This window comes from Ornithorhynchus anatinus, chromosome 10 (assembly GCF_004115215.2).
Source record: "Ornithorhynchus anatinus isolate Pmale09 chromosome 10, mOrnAna1.pri.v4, whole genome shotgun sequence".
In the NCBI taxonomy this organism is placed as follows: domain Eukaryota; kingdom Metazoa; phylum Chordata; class Mammalia; order Monotremata; family Ornithorhynchidae; genus Ornithorhynchus; species Ornithorhynchus anatinus.
In genome coordinates, this window is record NC_041737.1 from 38,723,423 (window position 1) to 38,737,762 (window position 14,340).

The window sequence follows — 14,340 nt, forward strand, 5'->3', positions numbered from 1 at the left end:
CTAAAAGAAACAGTCACTCGTTTTGAACAGGATACAACATTCAAAGCCAAATCAGGACTGAATTGTTCCCCTCTTTAGATTCTTGGAGGCTAACAAAAATAACCAGACCATTCCAGAACAATGGAATGCTCTAAAATCTGGATTCCACAATGCTCGATTGAAATACTGACTCAGTTCATTATGGGAGGATAGTCACTTCAGGCCAAAACATTGCCTAATAAACAGCTTTAAAAATACCTGACAGTTAAAAACCCAGCCTTCTGTTCATCCCAGGTCATCTAGGGAACATCTAGTCCATTAAAGGGCTTTGGTAGAACCTCATAATGATTTAACTGATGCCATCACGCCTGCTAGCAATTTCGTAACGTTCTGAAAACATTTTTCCATAAATCAAAGTTGTAACAGCAGGGCTGAACAGAAGACGGAGATTCATATTAAAGGAAGTATCAATTATTTTCATTAGCAGTAAAACACTGAATCAATTTTGTCATCTTGGACTAAATGTTTAGATGTAGGAAGTGTTTTGCCTGGAAATACTCTCTTTTCATGTCTTTGTGTGTAAGATTTCACTACTGCCTGGATTCTCTTATTATGTATAAAAAGAGAGCACCAGGGTGTATATAAAAGATTTAAAAATCATGTTCTTTAATTGCATTCGTATAGCAAACATAAAATATATCAGCACATTATAAAAAGCATGTTTATAAAGACTGTCCATATGTATTTACTGAAGTACATCCATGGCATACATTTGCCTAGAAAACAAGGTATTGTAGGATTAAAAATGAAAAAAGCAATAATTAGAAAATTCTATAGTCTTATCACAATATAAATGCTTCTTCTTCTCTAACCAACTTAGAGTAAAGTTTAAATTACAGGCATTGTACATCAACCATCCATACATATAGCCCTATTAACGTCCAAATATTTTATAATGACATTGTTCTTAATCAGTGTAAATGATGGAATCATTTTTTTAGCCTTTTATGTTGTAAGCAAGTACAGTACATTGCTGTTTGTTCAGATGTTTCAACTGTTTAGCATTTTCAAACACTTGCCATACTTTATAGGCAGTGAAATCATCCAAATCTCTTTTCTTGATTGTCCACATCTCTTTCATGAATTAAATAAGATGATAACATTCCACATCCATTTTCTTTCACCACCAGCTTTAAATATCTACCGCAAAATAGGAAGGCAGTTTCTACTTAAAATATCACAGGAAATTCAGGCTGGGTTTTTCTCAGGATCTTCACAATATTGCCCAACATACTATTAAATTTCATTCATAAGACCTCAGTGGACTTTCTTTTTTCAGGGGAAGATTACATTAATGTCAATAATCAAAAAGTATGTTAGGGAGGCAGGGGTGACTGAAAAGTTTTCATTTTTAAAGGTAAAGTTGTAGATAAGGAGCATCTCGTCCCTAATTTGGACATGCACTTGGAATTAAAGTTTCCCTGGATATACCATGAGCTTTAAGGAATCAAGCAACCTATTAAATGGTAGTACAAACTGAACCCCTCGTTGTGTATTAAGAGCTTGGGGGAGCACAATAGAGTTAGTAGACAAGATCTCTGGTCTTAAGGAGTTAAGGAATTTTTGTGTATTTTTCCTGAGAAGTATCCAGAATTCCACCAATCATCTAGGCTTTGTACATAGACTATGTCTTAAAGGTAAATTTGCAAGAAAAATGAATAGCAAAAACAGTGTTCCGTTCAGATGATGCTCATCATCCTGATAATAGTAACAACTCTGCTGGGGAAGATACAAGATAATCAGGTCGGAAACAGTCTAAGAGTGGGGAAGAGCAGCTTATTGAATCCCCATTTTACGTATGAGGAAAGTGAGGCACGGGAAGTTAAGTGGCTTGCCCATGGTCACACAGTAAACAGGTGGCAGATGATGATGATGGCAATAATGAGGATAAAGACAACAGTCATGAAGATGGAAGTGGGAAGAGGACAAGGGATGGATTGGATTGGAGAACCTTCCTGCCATGGGGTGCTTTCATGGTTGTCACAGCCCCAGTCATGATGCCCTATTGCTGCAGGCAGTCTACCAAGTAATAGTAATTTCACAGGGCAGCGAGTCACTATAGCTTCTACCAAGATGATTGGGAATTAGGGATGGGAATTAGGTTGGTGGGGGGAAATCAGAGGGTTCTAGAGGTTTTGAACTTCCATCTTTTCAAGTACTGATGCAGACATGGTGTGGAAGGGATTCCTGGAGCTCTAGAATTTATGTCAGGCTCCATAGGAGACTCTTGGGACCCCTGAATCAGGACTCTGAGTCCAGACTATTTCAGGTTTTCAGAAACAATGTGTGCCCCTTGGATGAATGAAAATAAGTAAATAAGAAATACTACAAGTAAGTGGCATTAGAATTTATGCAGCACACCCAAATCTAGATTTTTCTACAGAGTTGGGGATTATTAATATTATAATGGGGTCAGGCAGTCCTTGAGTTCATTAAAATTGATTCTTCAATAACTATGTCTTTATCAATCAACTATTTGTATTTGTTGAGCACTTACTATGTGCAGAACACTGTACTAAATGCTTGAGAGAGTAAAATGTAACAGAGTTGGTAGACAGATTTCTTGCCCACAGTGAGCTTGCAGTCTTAAGTTGAATGTTGTAAGTCTGGTCCAATTTTTCTAGAGAAACAATGTTATAAATGGGAATATGATTTCTGAACTAAGGTCCCAGACCCTATTTTTATCAAATAGCCCAGAATTGTTTACTCATTTAATTACAGATGAGTACTATAGCTACATTAATGAGTTTCTGTTGAAGAAGGTATGGTTTCACAAGAGCGTAACCAACTTCTACTTTAGGGGAAATAAAACTTCTTTCAGGCAACCCTACAGGGTGGCAGTATTCCCTCCCATTGCCTCCTGCCTCCTCCCTCTTTACTCCATCCCATCCTCTTTAAATTTTCCCACCCTTCCCACTCTCCCACCACAAACATTGTGGGTTTTTTCAATTGTGACCTCATTTCCCCATGACTCTGGCATGCCACCCCCATTCTGCTCACATCCCTGGAATTGGTACCATAAAGGAGGCTAGTGTTGCATGGTTGAAACTGAGGTTGAAAGTTGAGATAGGGCATAAATGAAGGAACTTTGAAAATATTGTTTGTCATCCTTTGAAATACCCTAACTGGGGGACTGCATGGCATTTTCTTTGTCTTACAGCGTATCTCCTCAAGGTAAATGGATTCTTAGTCTAAGGATAACAATAATCTTTCTTTAACAATTACAAATACCATTTACTCATAAAAATGAAAATGTTCTCCAAATAGCAAAACATAAATACTTTCCTCCTTGTATTCCTATCCCACTGTCTTCTAAGGTACAAGAAAATGTCATTGTAGGTGCAATAAAACCATTTCCCTCTCTTCACTGACATTAACATATCAGTAAATATAAATTTCACTGACTGACCAGTGTTATGTTGGTAATCCAAATAAAAAATTCTAAGAATGACAAAAAATTCAAGCATCCTTATTTTCACTGCATGTCTTTGGTACAGCACTACATCACTGTAAGATAATTAGGGAATGTCCATCTTACAATAGGGAATGTCCATCTTACAACTCCCATCTTTCTAGATAGAATGTGATGCAGTGTTGGAAAAAACTATGAGGGCTTGCATGTGGAGTTGAATAGAATGGAACTGTTATAAATAATGTTTTCCTTAAAATGAGGTTTTTAGAAAATTCCATCCTCACAATACAAGAAAACTGTCCATATCTTTGTTCAAGATGTTTAGTATGAGCGATGGTCCCCCAAAGTAGAGAAGCTATATCTAGGGAGAGCACAGAAAGCAGAAGCACAGAGTTTATCATCTTTGCTACCTTAGGATCCTTTTCCAGGTTCTTATTTTTATTTTCTTTTAGAAAAGTGAAATGATCAGTTACTGAGGAGAACAGGAGAATCCATAAAGTGAATGTATAAAAAGGAAGTTGGGCATAGTAAAGAGCACTTTGCCAAGCAATTTGCAAGGAATGTCAAGGAAAATGAAAAAAGATTATTTAAATGTACTTAAATCTAGAAGCCAGGCGGGCAATTGGAGGGGCTTTTAGCCATCCTGGGGTAAAAGTGCACTCCAGGATGGAAAGAGATAAACAAAAGGCTCAATGCATTCTTCAGTTCTGTCTTTACTGAAGATGTTAGAAAGATTTCCTCTAGACTGTAAGCTTCTTGTATGTGGGCAGGGAACACGTCTACCAACTTTATTGTATTGTACCCTTCCAAGCACTAAGCACAGTTATCTGCACACACTAAGTGACCAATAAATATTGATTGACTGATTTCCCATCCAAAATTGTTTATTGTAACAGACAAATCAGAGGAAGTGGATCAGATCACAGGTAATAGGATGCTTTTGAACTAATTGATAAACTCAAAGTACATGAATCAGCGAGCCGGAGGGCATCTGCGTTAGAGTTCTGAAGGACCACTGAAGGGAAGTTAGAAGTCACAATCTTTGTCTGCCCTTTAAGGAGTTTGTATTCTTCAAGGAACATAACTGTTTTACATTATAGGGTGCCACCTTCAATCACAGAAATATGGAAAAACCTGGATTATGAATTGTGGGTGTGCAGGGAGGTCACTGTGATTCCATTCGAGAGAAATGTTATTTATTCATGGAAAACAATGAAACCACCATGGAAACATTTTTTTTCTGATTTTCCTTGGAACTCAGAGATGGAGGGGGCTTTGGTAGGTCTGGTCTTGGTAATTCAACCCAGAAATGGTGTCAACAGGTCAGAATCAAGGCTGGGAAAAACACAGCTGTGTCTATGACCACTATCCCTAGGCTCCCATTGTTGTGGGTGGAAAGAGGGGACTAGGTCCAGAGAGTGTTCTGGTGTAACCTGCCTGCCACACTCCCCAGAGGTACCAATTTAAGACCAAGTAGCCAACTATTTGCAATTGCACCACATGGGCAAACTCTCTTGGTAACTAAGGCAGAATATGGCTTCACACCCAATCAAGGAGATGCTGACCTCCTGAATTTGGGAGCTCTGTTCAACACCCAATTCAGAGAGAATCTGGGATCTGTCAGTCTAGATGAACTCAAGGAATCATGGGTAATTCTGAGACAGAAAATAGCTCCACATTGAAATAGCATTTACTTATAATAAGCCAATTGATTATCTCTGCATAGGACATATATAGCCTGAATTTCACTACAGGAGAAGACAATGGAGCTGTAATTTCAAATGTTGACTCGATAGAAAACAAAAATAAAAATCATGGAGATTCTTAAGACATTGCCTCATCTGGAAGTAATTTTCCTATCATGAAATTCAAGTATAACCTATTGAATCTTAAAGTTCAAGACAAGGTTGGTTATTGTGAAAAGTGCATTGAGAATCTTAAAAAATGTATCATTAAGACTTGTTCTGGCTTAGTCGATTCAAAAGCTACATTTAGGCTCACAGCTCACTCTTTAGAAACCAGAAATCTAATCCAGTAAAAGAGCAGTCAGTGAATGCACTGGCAAAGAACCGACCCTTTTTTGGGGACCTATACCATGTCCCCAGCAATGGCAATTTGTCATTTCCTGTTAACAATTCTGGAAGGACAGTAAGGAGGAGCTTGAAATCCATGGCTAACCAGCAGCTGCGATCCTCTGAGAATTTCACCCCTCTGTGAAATGATCCCCAGTCCTCAAACATTAACCCGAAGCCCCCTCTCTGCTTCTAAAGGACAGTGTGACAGCTCTTCACAAAGCAAAAGAGAACCTAGTTCGTTTACTTTCCCATTCAAGACTAATTTGTTAAAGTCTGCTTTGACCTTATAAAAAACAAAAATCAACTTAATGGCTGCCTCTGAAGAGGGAAAGACTGTTGGGGGGTTTTAGTGGGGCCAAGATTACCTGTTTTCTTTGAAACCTTTCAGTAGCGCTTTAGACAGAGAGTAAAACACTTGTCTTGCCATAGAAGGGAATACAGTACATAGAAGAGGATCGGACTTCCTTTGACAGAGTGAAGTTTGCAACTTCACAGTACATTTTCCTGCCAATATGCCTTTTCTGGCCAGATAGAAACACTGCTGGCAAATGCATTTTCCTTGAACGCCATTCACCTTTCGTTCATTCAGCGGCGACGACATACCAGATTCAGCACCCCATTTCATAGCACCAGCGACGGATTTCCACTCAATTTACCAATTGGGGCCCACCCAGCTTTTACAGCTCATCTCCATTATCTGAGCTAAAACTGCTCCTTCGACTACTCTCTTTGGAAACCGTTGGCGATGGGGCACAAAGGAGTGGATCGGTTCCAAATGGAGACAACGCGTCGTCCAGTAATATTTCCTCCAACCTCTGCTCCTCTTTCTGAGCAGCGCTAAAAGATAAGTCGGTAAAGTGGGACAGGGGATCGGAGAAGGCCGTGGATCCAACACTGACATCAGAACTTGGTCCGTGAGAGAGACTCAGCTGCTGGGAATAGTCTACTGAATTCGAATTCTCCTCAGGGTGCATCTGTTGCTTGATGACTTGGGCAGCAAGATCAAACGTGTTGAGGGTCGACACAATTGGCAGTCCATGTGCATGGGCCTGAATTTCTAGTTCCTACAGTTTCAAACAAGAAAAAAGAGTAACCACTGGGAAAATATACTTGACCCTGATCCCATCGTGATACAGCAACCGACGTCATCTAAAATCATACCCCAAATATCTACTAACTTTCAGAATTGCTATACCATTATCAAAATTTTATAAGATGGAATGGGCCTTCTTATACTGGCTGAAAAACATGGGGCTTTTTCATTTTATTCTCTCCCCATTGTTGACTCTAAGTCTTATGGTATTTTTTTACAGGATTTGTTAAGCACTTACTATGTGCCAGACACTTAACTAAGAGCTAGGGTAGATACAAACTAGTCAGGTTGGACACAGCCCATGTCCCACATGGGGCTCCCAATCTTAATCCCCATTTTACGGATGAGGTAACTGAGGGGCATAGATAAATTGAGTGACTTGCCCAAGGTCACGCAAAAGACAAATGGCAGAGCTGGGATTAGAAATCATGTCCTTATGACTCTCTGGCCTGTGTTCTATCCTCTAGTCCACACTATTTCTAGTCTTAGAGGAACTAGGATCTTTAGTGCCTCCAACTATAGAAAGGAGATATCCATTCTACAGTCCAGAGCCACTGAAGGGTGGCCAGCAATTACAAAACCCATTTAATTAATTTACTACCAAAAAACCCCAAAAAATCCAGGAAAAATTTAAATAAAGATAGCAGGTGTTTAGCTTGCCTGGGAAAATGCATACAGAATTGAAAAAACACAACAACTCGTGAGTTGACAGTTAGGAAAATCCATCATCAAAATGGTTGTGCCATATGCCCAGATGAGGGGTCACTTACTATGCCATAGCACATTAAATCCACAGTAATGTTACAAAAAGAAAGCCTTGAGCAGAGGATTTAGTGCCTAACCTTTTTGGGTCACCCAATTCTAAGTTGTTTTTCTTTCGCCACTACTGCAGCTTTGCAGAAAAGATGTGGTTTTTTTTCCCCCACATATTTTTCCAATTACTTTTCTACATGCTTACACTTTTTGAGGCCATCTTGTTCAGGGACTTCCTCATAGAAATCTAACTGAATAGCCCCACATATGAGCTTGTGAGGGTTTTCAAATTTTCCTTCAGAAAAAGTTAATAAGGAAAAATAAATGAGATCGATGAATGAAACGGTTGAGGGAGGAGCAGTGCATAAGCTTTGTACTTCACGGCAACATTCTTACAGAGACCTGAATACGAAGTAGAAGGTGTCGGTTAGCTTGCTCTAATTTCTTCTGTCTGTGTTCTAATTCTCTGGATCTCTGTTGTTCTTTCTGTAGCCACTTGATGTATTCTACTGATGCTTTTAAAATTGTCCCTTTGTTCCAGCGCATATCACTGCAGAATGGAGAGATAACCTTTTCACAATTGTGCATGTCAGCAGAATTCATAAGAACTTACAAAATCTTTTACATTAATATGAAATAATGATTTACATGACTATTATTCACTCTTAGATATTATTGCTTCTGAATAGAAATTTTAATAGAATAGTTAAGAAGCCCTTATATAGTAAAATTAATCCCAGAATGAAAATAAGTGTCAAAAGAAAGTAATAAAGTGACTTTTTGTGGAAGAGCTAAATGCAATATCATGATTCTACCATTACAGTTTTTATATTTTTAGTGAAAATTGCTTTTATTATTAACTCTAAGATTAAAATCTATGTGCAGTATTTCTGCTTTAATGAACTAGGAAATGTACATTGCTAAGGACTTGAGCCTAAATTTTTTAAGATCATTTCAAATATACTACTCTTTTTACCTGACTTTCTAATAAGGTTGCTTTTATGCTTGTTAAAAAAAAGGAGAGGCAAGGTCTGGAGTGACTAAAGATCTCTGCTAATTCTAGAACCCACAAAATCACAGTTTAGAAATCGATCAGAGCAAGACAGCACAAAACTCTCAGAACCGTTCGGCAAAACTCTGAATGCTAAAAAATTACACACACTATGAAAAACATTTGACTGACCTGGAATTCATCTAAAAATCAATGTTTAATGAAATTAAATGAAATAAATACATTCATCCTAAACATTAACATTTGAGATTAATCTAAGTTTTTTTTAATGCAGAAATTCTGCAGTAAATTGTAGAAGCAGCATGTCCTTGAGGACAGCGCACAAGCCTGGGACACAGCAGACCTGGGTTCCAATCCTGGTTCTGCTGCTTTCCTGCTGTGTGACCTTAGGCAAGTCATTTAACTTCTCTGTGCATGTTACCTCAGCTGTTAAAATGGGTATTTAATGCCCGTTCTCCCTCCTTCTTAGATTGTAAGCCTTGTGTGGTTTAGAGACTCTGTATGACCTGATTATCTTTTATATTTCCCCAGTGTTTAGATTAGTGTTTGACACAAAGTACATACTTACAAATACTATAATTAAATTATATTGCAGGAAACATTATTCCCAAATATCTTTCACTTAATTTCCACTGATGCAAGTATTTCCATCTCTCACCCCCAATGATCTGGCCACCTATTTCCTCACGAAAATCAACACGATCAGGTCTGAGCTCCCCAAAGTCACCCCTCCGCCTCTCCCCTCCCCCCCACCAACCCCCTCCCCTACTTTCCCATCCTTCCCTGCAGTATCCTCAGAGGAGATCTCCTCCCTCCTCGCAAGTGCCACCCCCTCCACCTGCGCCTCGGACCCCATTCCCTCTCACCTTATTAAAACTATCGCCCCTGCCCTCCTACCTTCCTTAACGTCTATTTTTAACCACTCAATCTCCAAGGGCTCCTTCCCTTCTGCCTTCAAACATGCCCACGTCTCCCCCATCCTAAAAAAACCCACTCTTGACCCCACTTCCCCCTCCAGTTATCGCCCTATCTCCCTACTACCCTTCCTTTCCAAAATCCTAGAACGAGTCGTCTACAATCGATGCCTAGAATTCCTTAACTCCCATTCTCCCCTAGACCCCCTCCAATCTGGCTTCCGTCCCCTCCACTCTACCGAGACTGATCTCTCTAAGGTCACCCATGACCTCCTTCTTGCCAAATCCAGTGGCTCCTACTCCATTCTAATCCTCCTTGACCTCTCTGCTGCCTTTGACACTGTCGACCATCCCCTCCTCCTCCATACCTTATCTCACCTTGGCTTCACGGACTCTGTCCTCTCCTGGTTCTCCTCTTACCTCTCTGGCCGGTCATTCTCGGTCTCCTTCACTGGAGCCTCCTCCCCCTCCCATCCTTTAACTGTTAGAGTTCCTCAAGGGTCAGTTCTTGGCCCTCTTCTGTTCTCCATTTACACTCACTCCCTCGGTGAACTCATTCGCTCTCACGGCTTTGACTACCATCTCTACGCAGATGACACACAGATCTACATCTCTGCCCCTGTCCTCTCCCCCTCCCTTCAGGCTCGCATCTCCTCCTGCCTCCGGGACGTCTCCACCTGGATGTCGGCCCGCCACCTAAAACTCAACATGAGCAAGACTGAGCTCCTCATCTTCCCTCCCAAACCCGGTCCTCTCCCAGACTTCTCTATCACCGTGGATGGCACGACCATCCTTCCCGTCTCTCAGGCCCGCAATCTCGGTGTCATCGTTGACTCGTCTCTCTCGTTCACCCCACACATCCTATCCGTTACTGAGACCTGCCGGTTTCACCTCTACAATATCGCCAAGATCCGCCCTTTCCTCTCCACCCAAACGGCTACCTTACTGTTACGGGCTCTCGTTATATCCCGGCTAGACTACTGTGTCAGCCTTCTCTCTGACCTCCCTTCCTCCTCTCTCGCCCCGCTCCAGTCTATTCTTCACTCTGCTGCCCGGCTCATCTTCCTGCAGAAACGATCTGGGCATGTCACTCCCCTTCTTAAACAACTCCAGTGGTTGCCTATCGACCTCCGCTCCAAACAAAAACTCCTCACTCTAGGCTTCAAGGCTCTCCATCACCTTGCCCCTTCCTACCTCTCCTTCCTTCTCTCTTTCTACCACCCACCCCGCACGCTCCGCTCCTCTGCCGCCCACCTCCTCACCATCCCTCGGTCTCGCCTATCCCGCCGTCGACCCCTGGGTCACGTCCTCCCACGGTCCTGGAACGCCCTCCCTCCTCACCTCCGCCAAACTGATTCTCTTTCCCTCTTCAAAACCCTACTTAAAACTCACCTCCTCCAAGAGGCGTTCCCAGACTGAGCTCCTCTTCTCCCTCTACTCCCTCTGCCATCCCCCCTTTACCTCTCCGCAGCTTAACCCTCTTTTTCCCCTTTTCCCTCTGCTCCTCCACCTCTCCCTTCCCATACCCACAGCACTGTACTCGTCCGCTCAACTGTTTATATTTTCGTTACCCTATTTATTTTGTTAATGAATTGTACATCGCCTTGATTCTATTTAGTTGCCATTGTTTTTACGAGATCTTCTTCCCCTTGACTCTATTTATTGCCATTGTTCTCGTCTGTCTGTCTCCCCCGATTAGACTGTAAGCCTGTCAAACGGCAGGGACTGTCTCTATCTGTTGCCGACTTGTTCATCCCAAGCGCTTAGTACAGTGCTCTGCACATAGTAAGCGCTCAATAAATACTATTGAATGAATGAATGAATGAATGAATGAATTTCCAGATATGCAAGGTATACTGGGTAAAGATTCGTGATGTTTATTGATCAGAGTGATTGGGGAATTACTGGTGATTTTCAATGACGATTTTCAGTATCAGGCTGGCAACAAGGGCGATGTGAAAACCTCTTTTTTCTTCATCAGACGTTTTGAGGTCTGATAAATTGCACTCTCAACCTACTCCATTAAGCAATTTTTAGATTAGTCATATCTATATGGGACAAGGCTATCATTAAGAGGATTCTTCTGGGAAGACCTTACCTAGAATCTGTACAGATGAGCTTAATGTTCAGCATCAAACACAGAGAATGCCTTGTGCAGATGATAAATCAATGGCATTTATTGAGTACTTACTGTATGCAGAGCACTGTTCTAAGCACTTGGGAGAGTACAATACAACAGAGCCGTGGACATGTTCCCTGACCACAGTGGGTTTACAGAGGAGAGTTCACAGCCTAGACAAAACTTGGGTTTGATCAAAATGTTCTAAAAGTCTGGGAACTCTGACATCAGCCCATGTGCCTGATGGATGGGTGACACTTCAGTGTGTATTATTTCTCCGTCTCCACAGCACTGTGCCCTCATCCTTTCATTGCCCCTGGGAAGCTCCGAGGGAGAAAAAAAAAAACCCTGAACAACCTGCTACTATTACATAGAGAAGCAGCGTGGCTTAGTGGCAAGAGCAAGGGCTCGGGAGTCAGAGGGTGTGGGTTTTAATCCTGGATCCGCCACTTGTCTGCTATGTGACCTTGGGCAAGCCACTTAACTTCTCTGTGCCTCAGTTACCTCATCAGTTAAATGGGGATCAAGACTGTGAGCCCCACATGGGGCAACCTGATTACCCTGCATCTACCCTAGCATTTAGAACACTGCTTGGCACATAGTAAGCACTTAACAAATACCCTAATTGTTATAGAGGGGAAAAGCAGTTAATTCTCCCAACTCCTCATCTCCCTCCTACAATTCCTCTCCAAACTCTTTGAATCATTTGTCTACAGCCACTTTCTCCAGTTCATCTCCTCCAATTCTCTCCTTGTCCCCCTCAAATCTGGCTTCCATCCCCTTTACTCCACTGAAACTGCCTTCTCGAAAGTCACAGATGATCTCCTTCTTATTAAATCCAGTGGCGTCGACTTCATCCTGATCCTCCTCTACCTCTCAGCTGCCTTTGCCACTGTTGACCACTCCTTTATTTTGGAAACAATATCCAACCTTGATTTCACTAACATTGTCCTCTCCAGGTTCTCCTCCTGTCTCTCAGGCCACTCATTCTCAGTCTCTTTCACAGGCTCATCTTCTGCCTCCCACTCTCTAACTGTGGAAGTCCCACAAGGGACAGTTCTGGGTCCCCTTCTATTCTCCATCTACACCCACTCCCTTGGAGAACTCATTCGCTCCTATGGCTTCAACTACTATCTCTATGCAGATGATTCCCAAAGCTACATTTCCAGCCCTGATCTCTCCCTTTCTCTGCAGTCTCGGCTTTCCTCCTGCCTTCAGGGCATCTCTACTTGGATGACCTACCAAAATTTCAAATTTAACATGTCCAAAACAGATTTCCTTATCTTCCCACCCAAACCCAGTCCTCTCTCTGACTTTCCAGTCACTGTAGATGACCCCACCATCCCTCTTATCTCACAAGCCCATAACCTTGGCATTATCCTTGACTCATTTCTCACATTCAATCCACATATTTAATCTGTCATCAAATCTTTTCTACATGGCTAAAATCTGTCCTTTCCTTAACATCTAAACCGCTACCATGTTAATCCAAGCATTTATCCTATCCCACCTGGATTACTGCATCAGCCTCCTTGCTGGCCTCCCTTGGCTCCTGTCTCTCCCCACTCCAGTCCACACTTCACTCTGCTGCCCGGATCGTTTTTCTAAAAATGCATTCAGTCCCTGTCTCCCCACTCCTCAAGAACCTCCAGTGGTTGCCCACCCACCCTTACATCAAACAGAAACTCCTCACCACCATCTTAAAAGTACTAATGCAGGTTGCCACCTCCTACCTACCTCTCTGATTTCCTACTACAATCCACCCTGTGCATTTGTTTCATCTAATGCCAATCTACTCACTGTATCTCCCTCCGACCCCTCACCCACATCCCACCTTTGGCCTGGAACTCCCTCCCTCTTCATATACACCAGACAGTCACTCCCTTTACCTTCAAAACCTTATTAAGGTCACATCTCCTCCAAGCCAAGAAGGTCTTCCTCCGATCAAGCCCTCTTTTCACCAACTCCCTCTCCATTCTGAGTTGTCTATGCACTTGGATATATGAACTTTGGGCATTTGGTATTAGCCTCTCCCTCAGCTCTATAGCACTTATGTACATGTCCATAAATCATAAATTACAAATTATTTATATTAATGTCAAATTAGAAATCCTCAGCAACAGCAACCTCAGGCTGCATCTGTCAATCACATAGACTCCAGGCCAACCAAGAACCATTCCTAGACCACTATTCCAACCCTAAAGCACTTATGTACATATCTGTAATTTATTTATATTAATGTCTGTCTCCTCCCCTAGACTCTAAGCTCATTGCGGGCAGGGAATATGTCTGTTTACTGTCATGGTGAACTCTCCAAAGAGCTTAGTAAGTTAGTGCTCAATAAAAATGATTAAATGAAAGAATAAATTAACCTTAAAGGGAGTTAAACCCTATCCTTGACATGTTAAAAAAAAAAAAAGAAAATGTGCAATCTGTATAAACCCTGATAAAAAGAGCTAGTTATGAACCCCCTTTCTGTCACATTGAAAATAAGTTTATTTCAGTTCACACTGTTAAGCAAATGGTGGATTCAGGATTTTTGTTTTTCACTTAAGTACTGGTTTATATTCCCATCAGACCTGAATTCTGTATTAGTATGAACAAAAATGATATCAGTAATTTCTCTGAAATTAGCCAAGCCATTTGAGATATTGTACATTTCTTTCAGGGTCTTGTGTGATCATGATTTTTCTTTGGATATAGAGTTGTACAATAAGCAAGGCCCACTCTTGTGTAATTCTTCATCCTAAATGTGACAAAAATCACCTGAGACTCTGCCTCAGTGACAGCCTGCTGCTGACAGTGCTAGGGAGTGTTGCAGGCCAAACTTGGCTTCTGTACTGATACCTTCAGGGTTAATCCACTGAAAATGGAATCAGTTGGATTCCAGATTAGGTTCCCAAAGTACTCAATTCTATTGGCT

The 14,340-nt window shown here is 41.6% G+C and overlaps 1 protein-coding gene across 6 annotated transcripts in view; it reads right to left on the reverse strand.

Moving 5' to 3' along the window:
* Nucleotides 1–4,314: 4,314 nt before the first annotated feature.
* TFEC (transcription factor EC) overlaps nucleotides 4,315–14,340 on the reverse strand; it is a 64,375-nt gene continuing 54,349 nt past the window's right edge. For all 6 annotated transcript variants that reach the window (XM_039913297.1, XM_029074101.2, XM_039913298.1 and 3 more), the window contains 2 exons: nucleotides 7,775–7,922; nucleotides 4,315–6,590 (listed from right to left, as the gene is read on the reverse strand). In XM_039913297.1, the coding sequence (XP_039769231.1) occupies nucleotides 6,204–6,590; nucleotides 7,775–7,922 (535 nt within the window). In that variant the 3' untranslated portion in view covers nucleotides 4,315–6,203. The remainder of the gene's footprint in view (nucleotides 6,591–7,774; nucleotides 7,923–14,340) is intronic.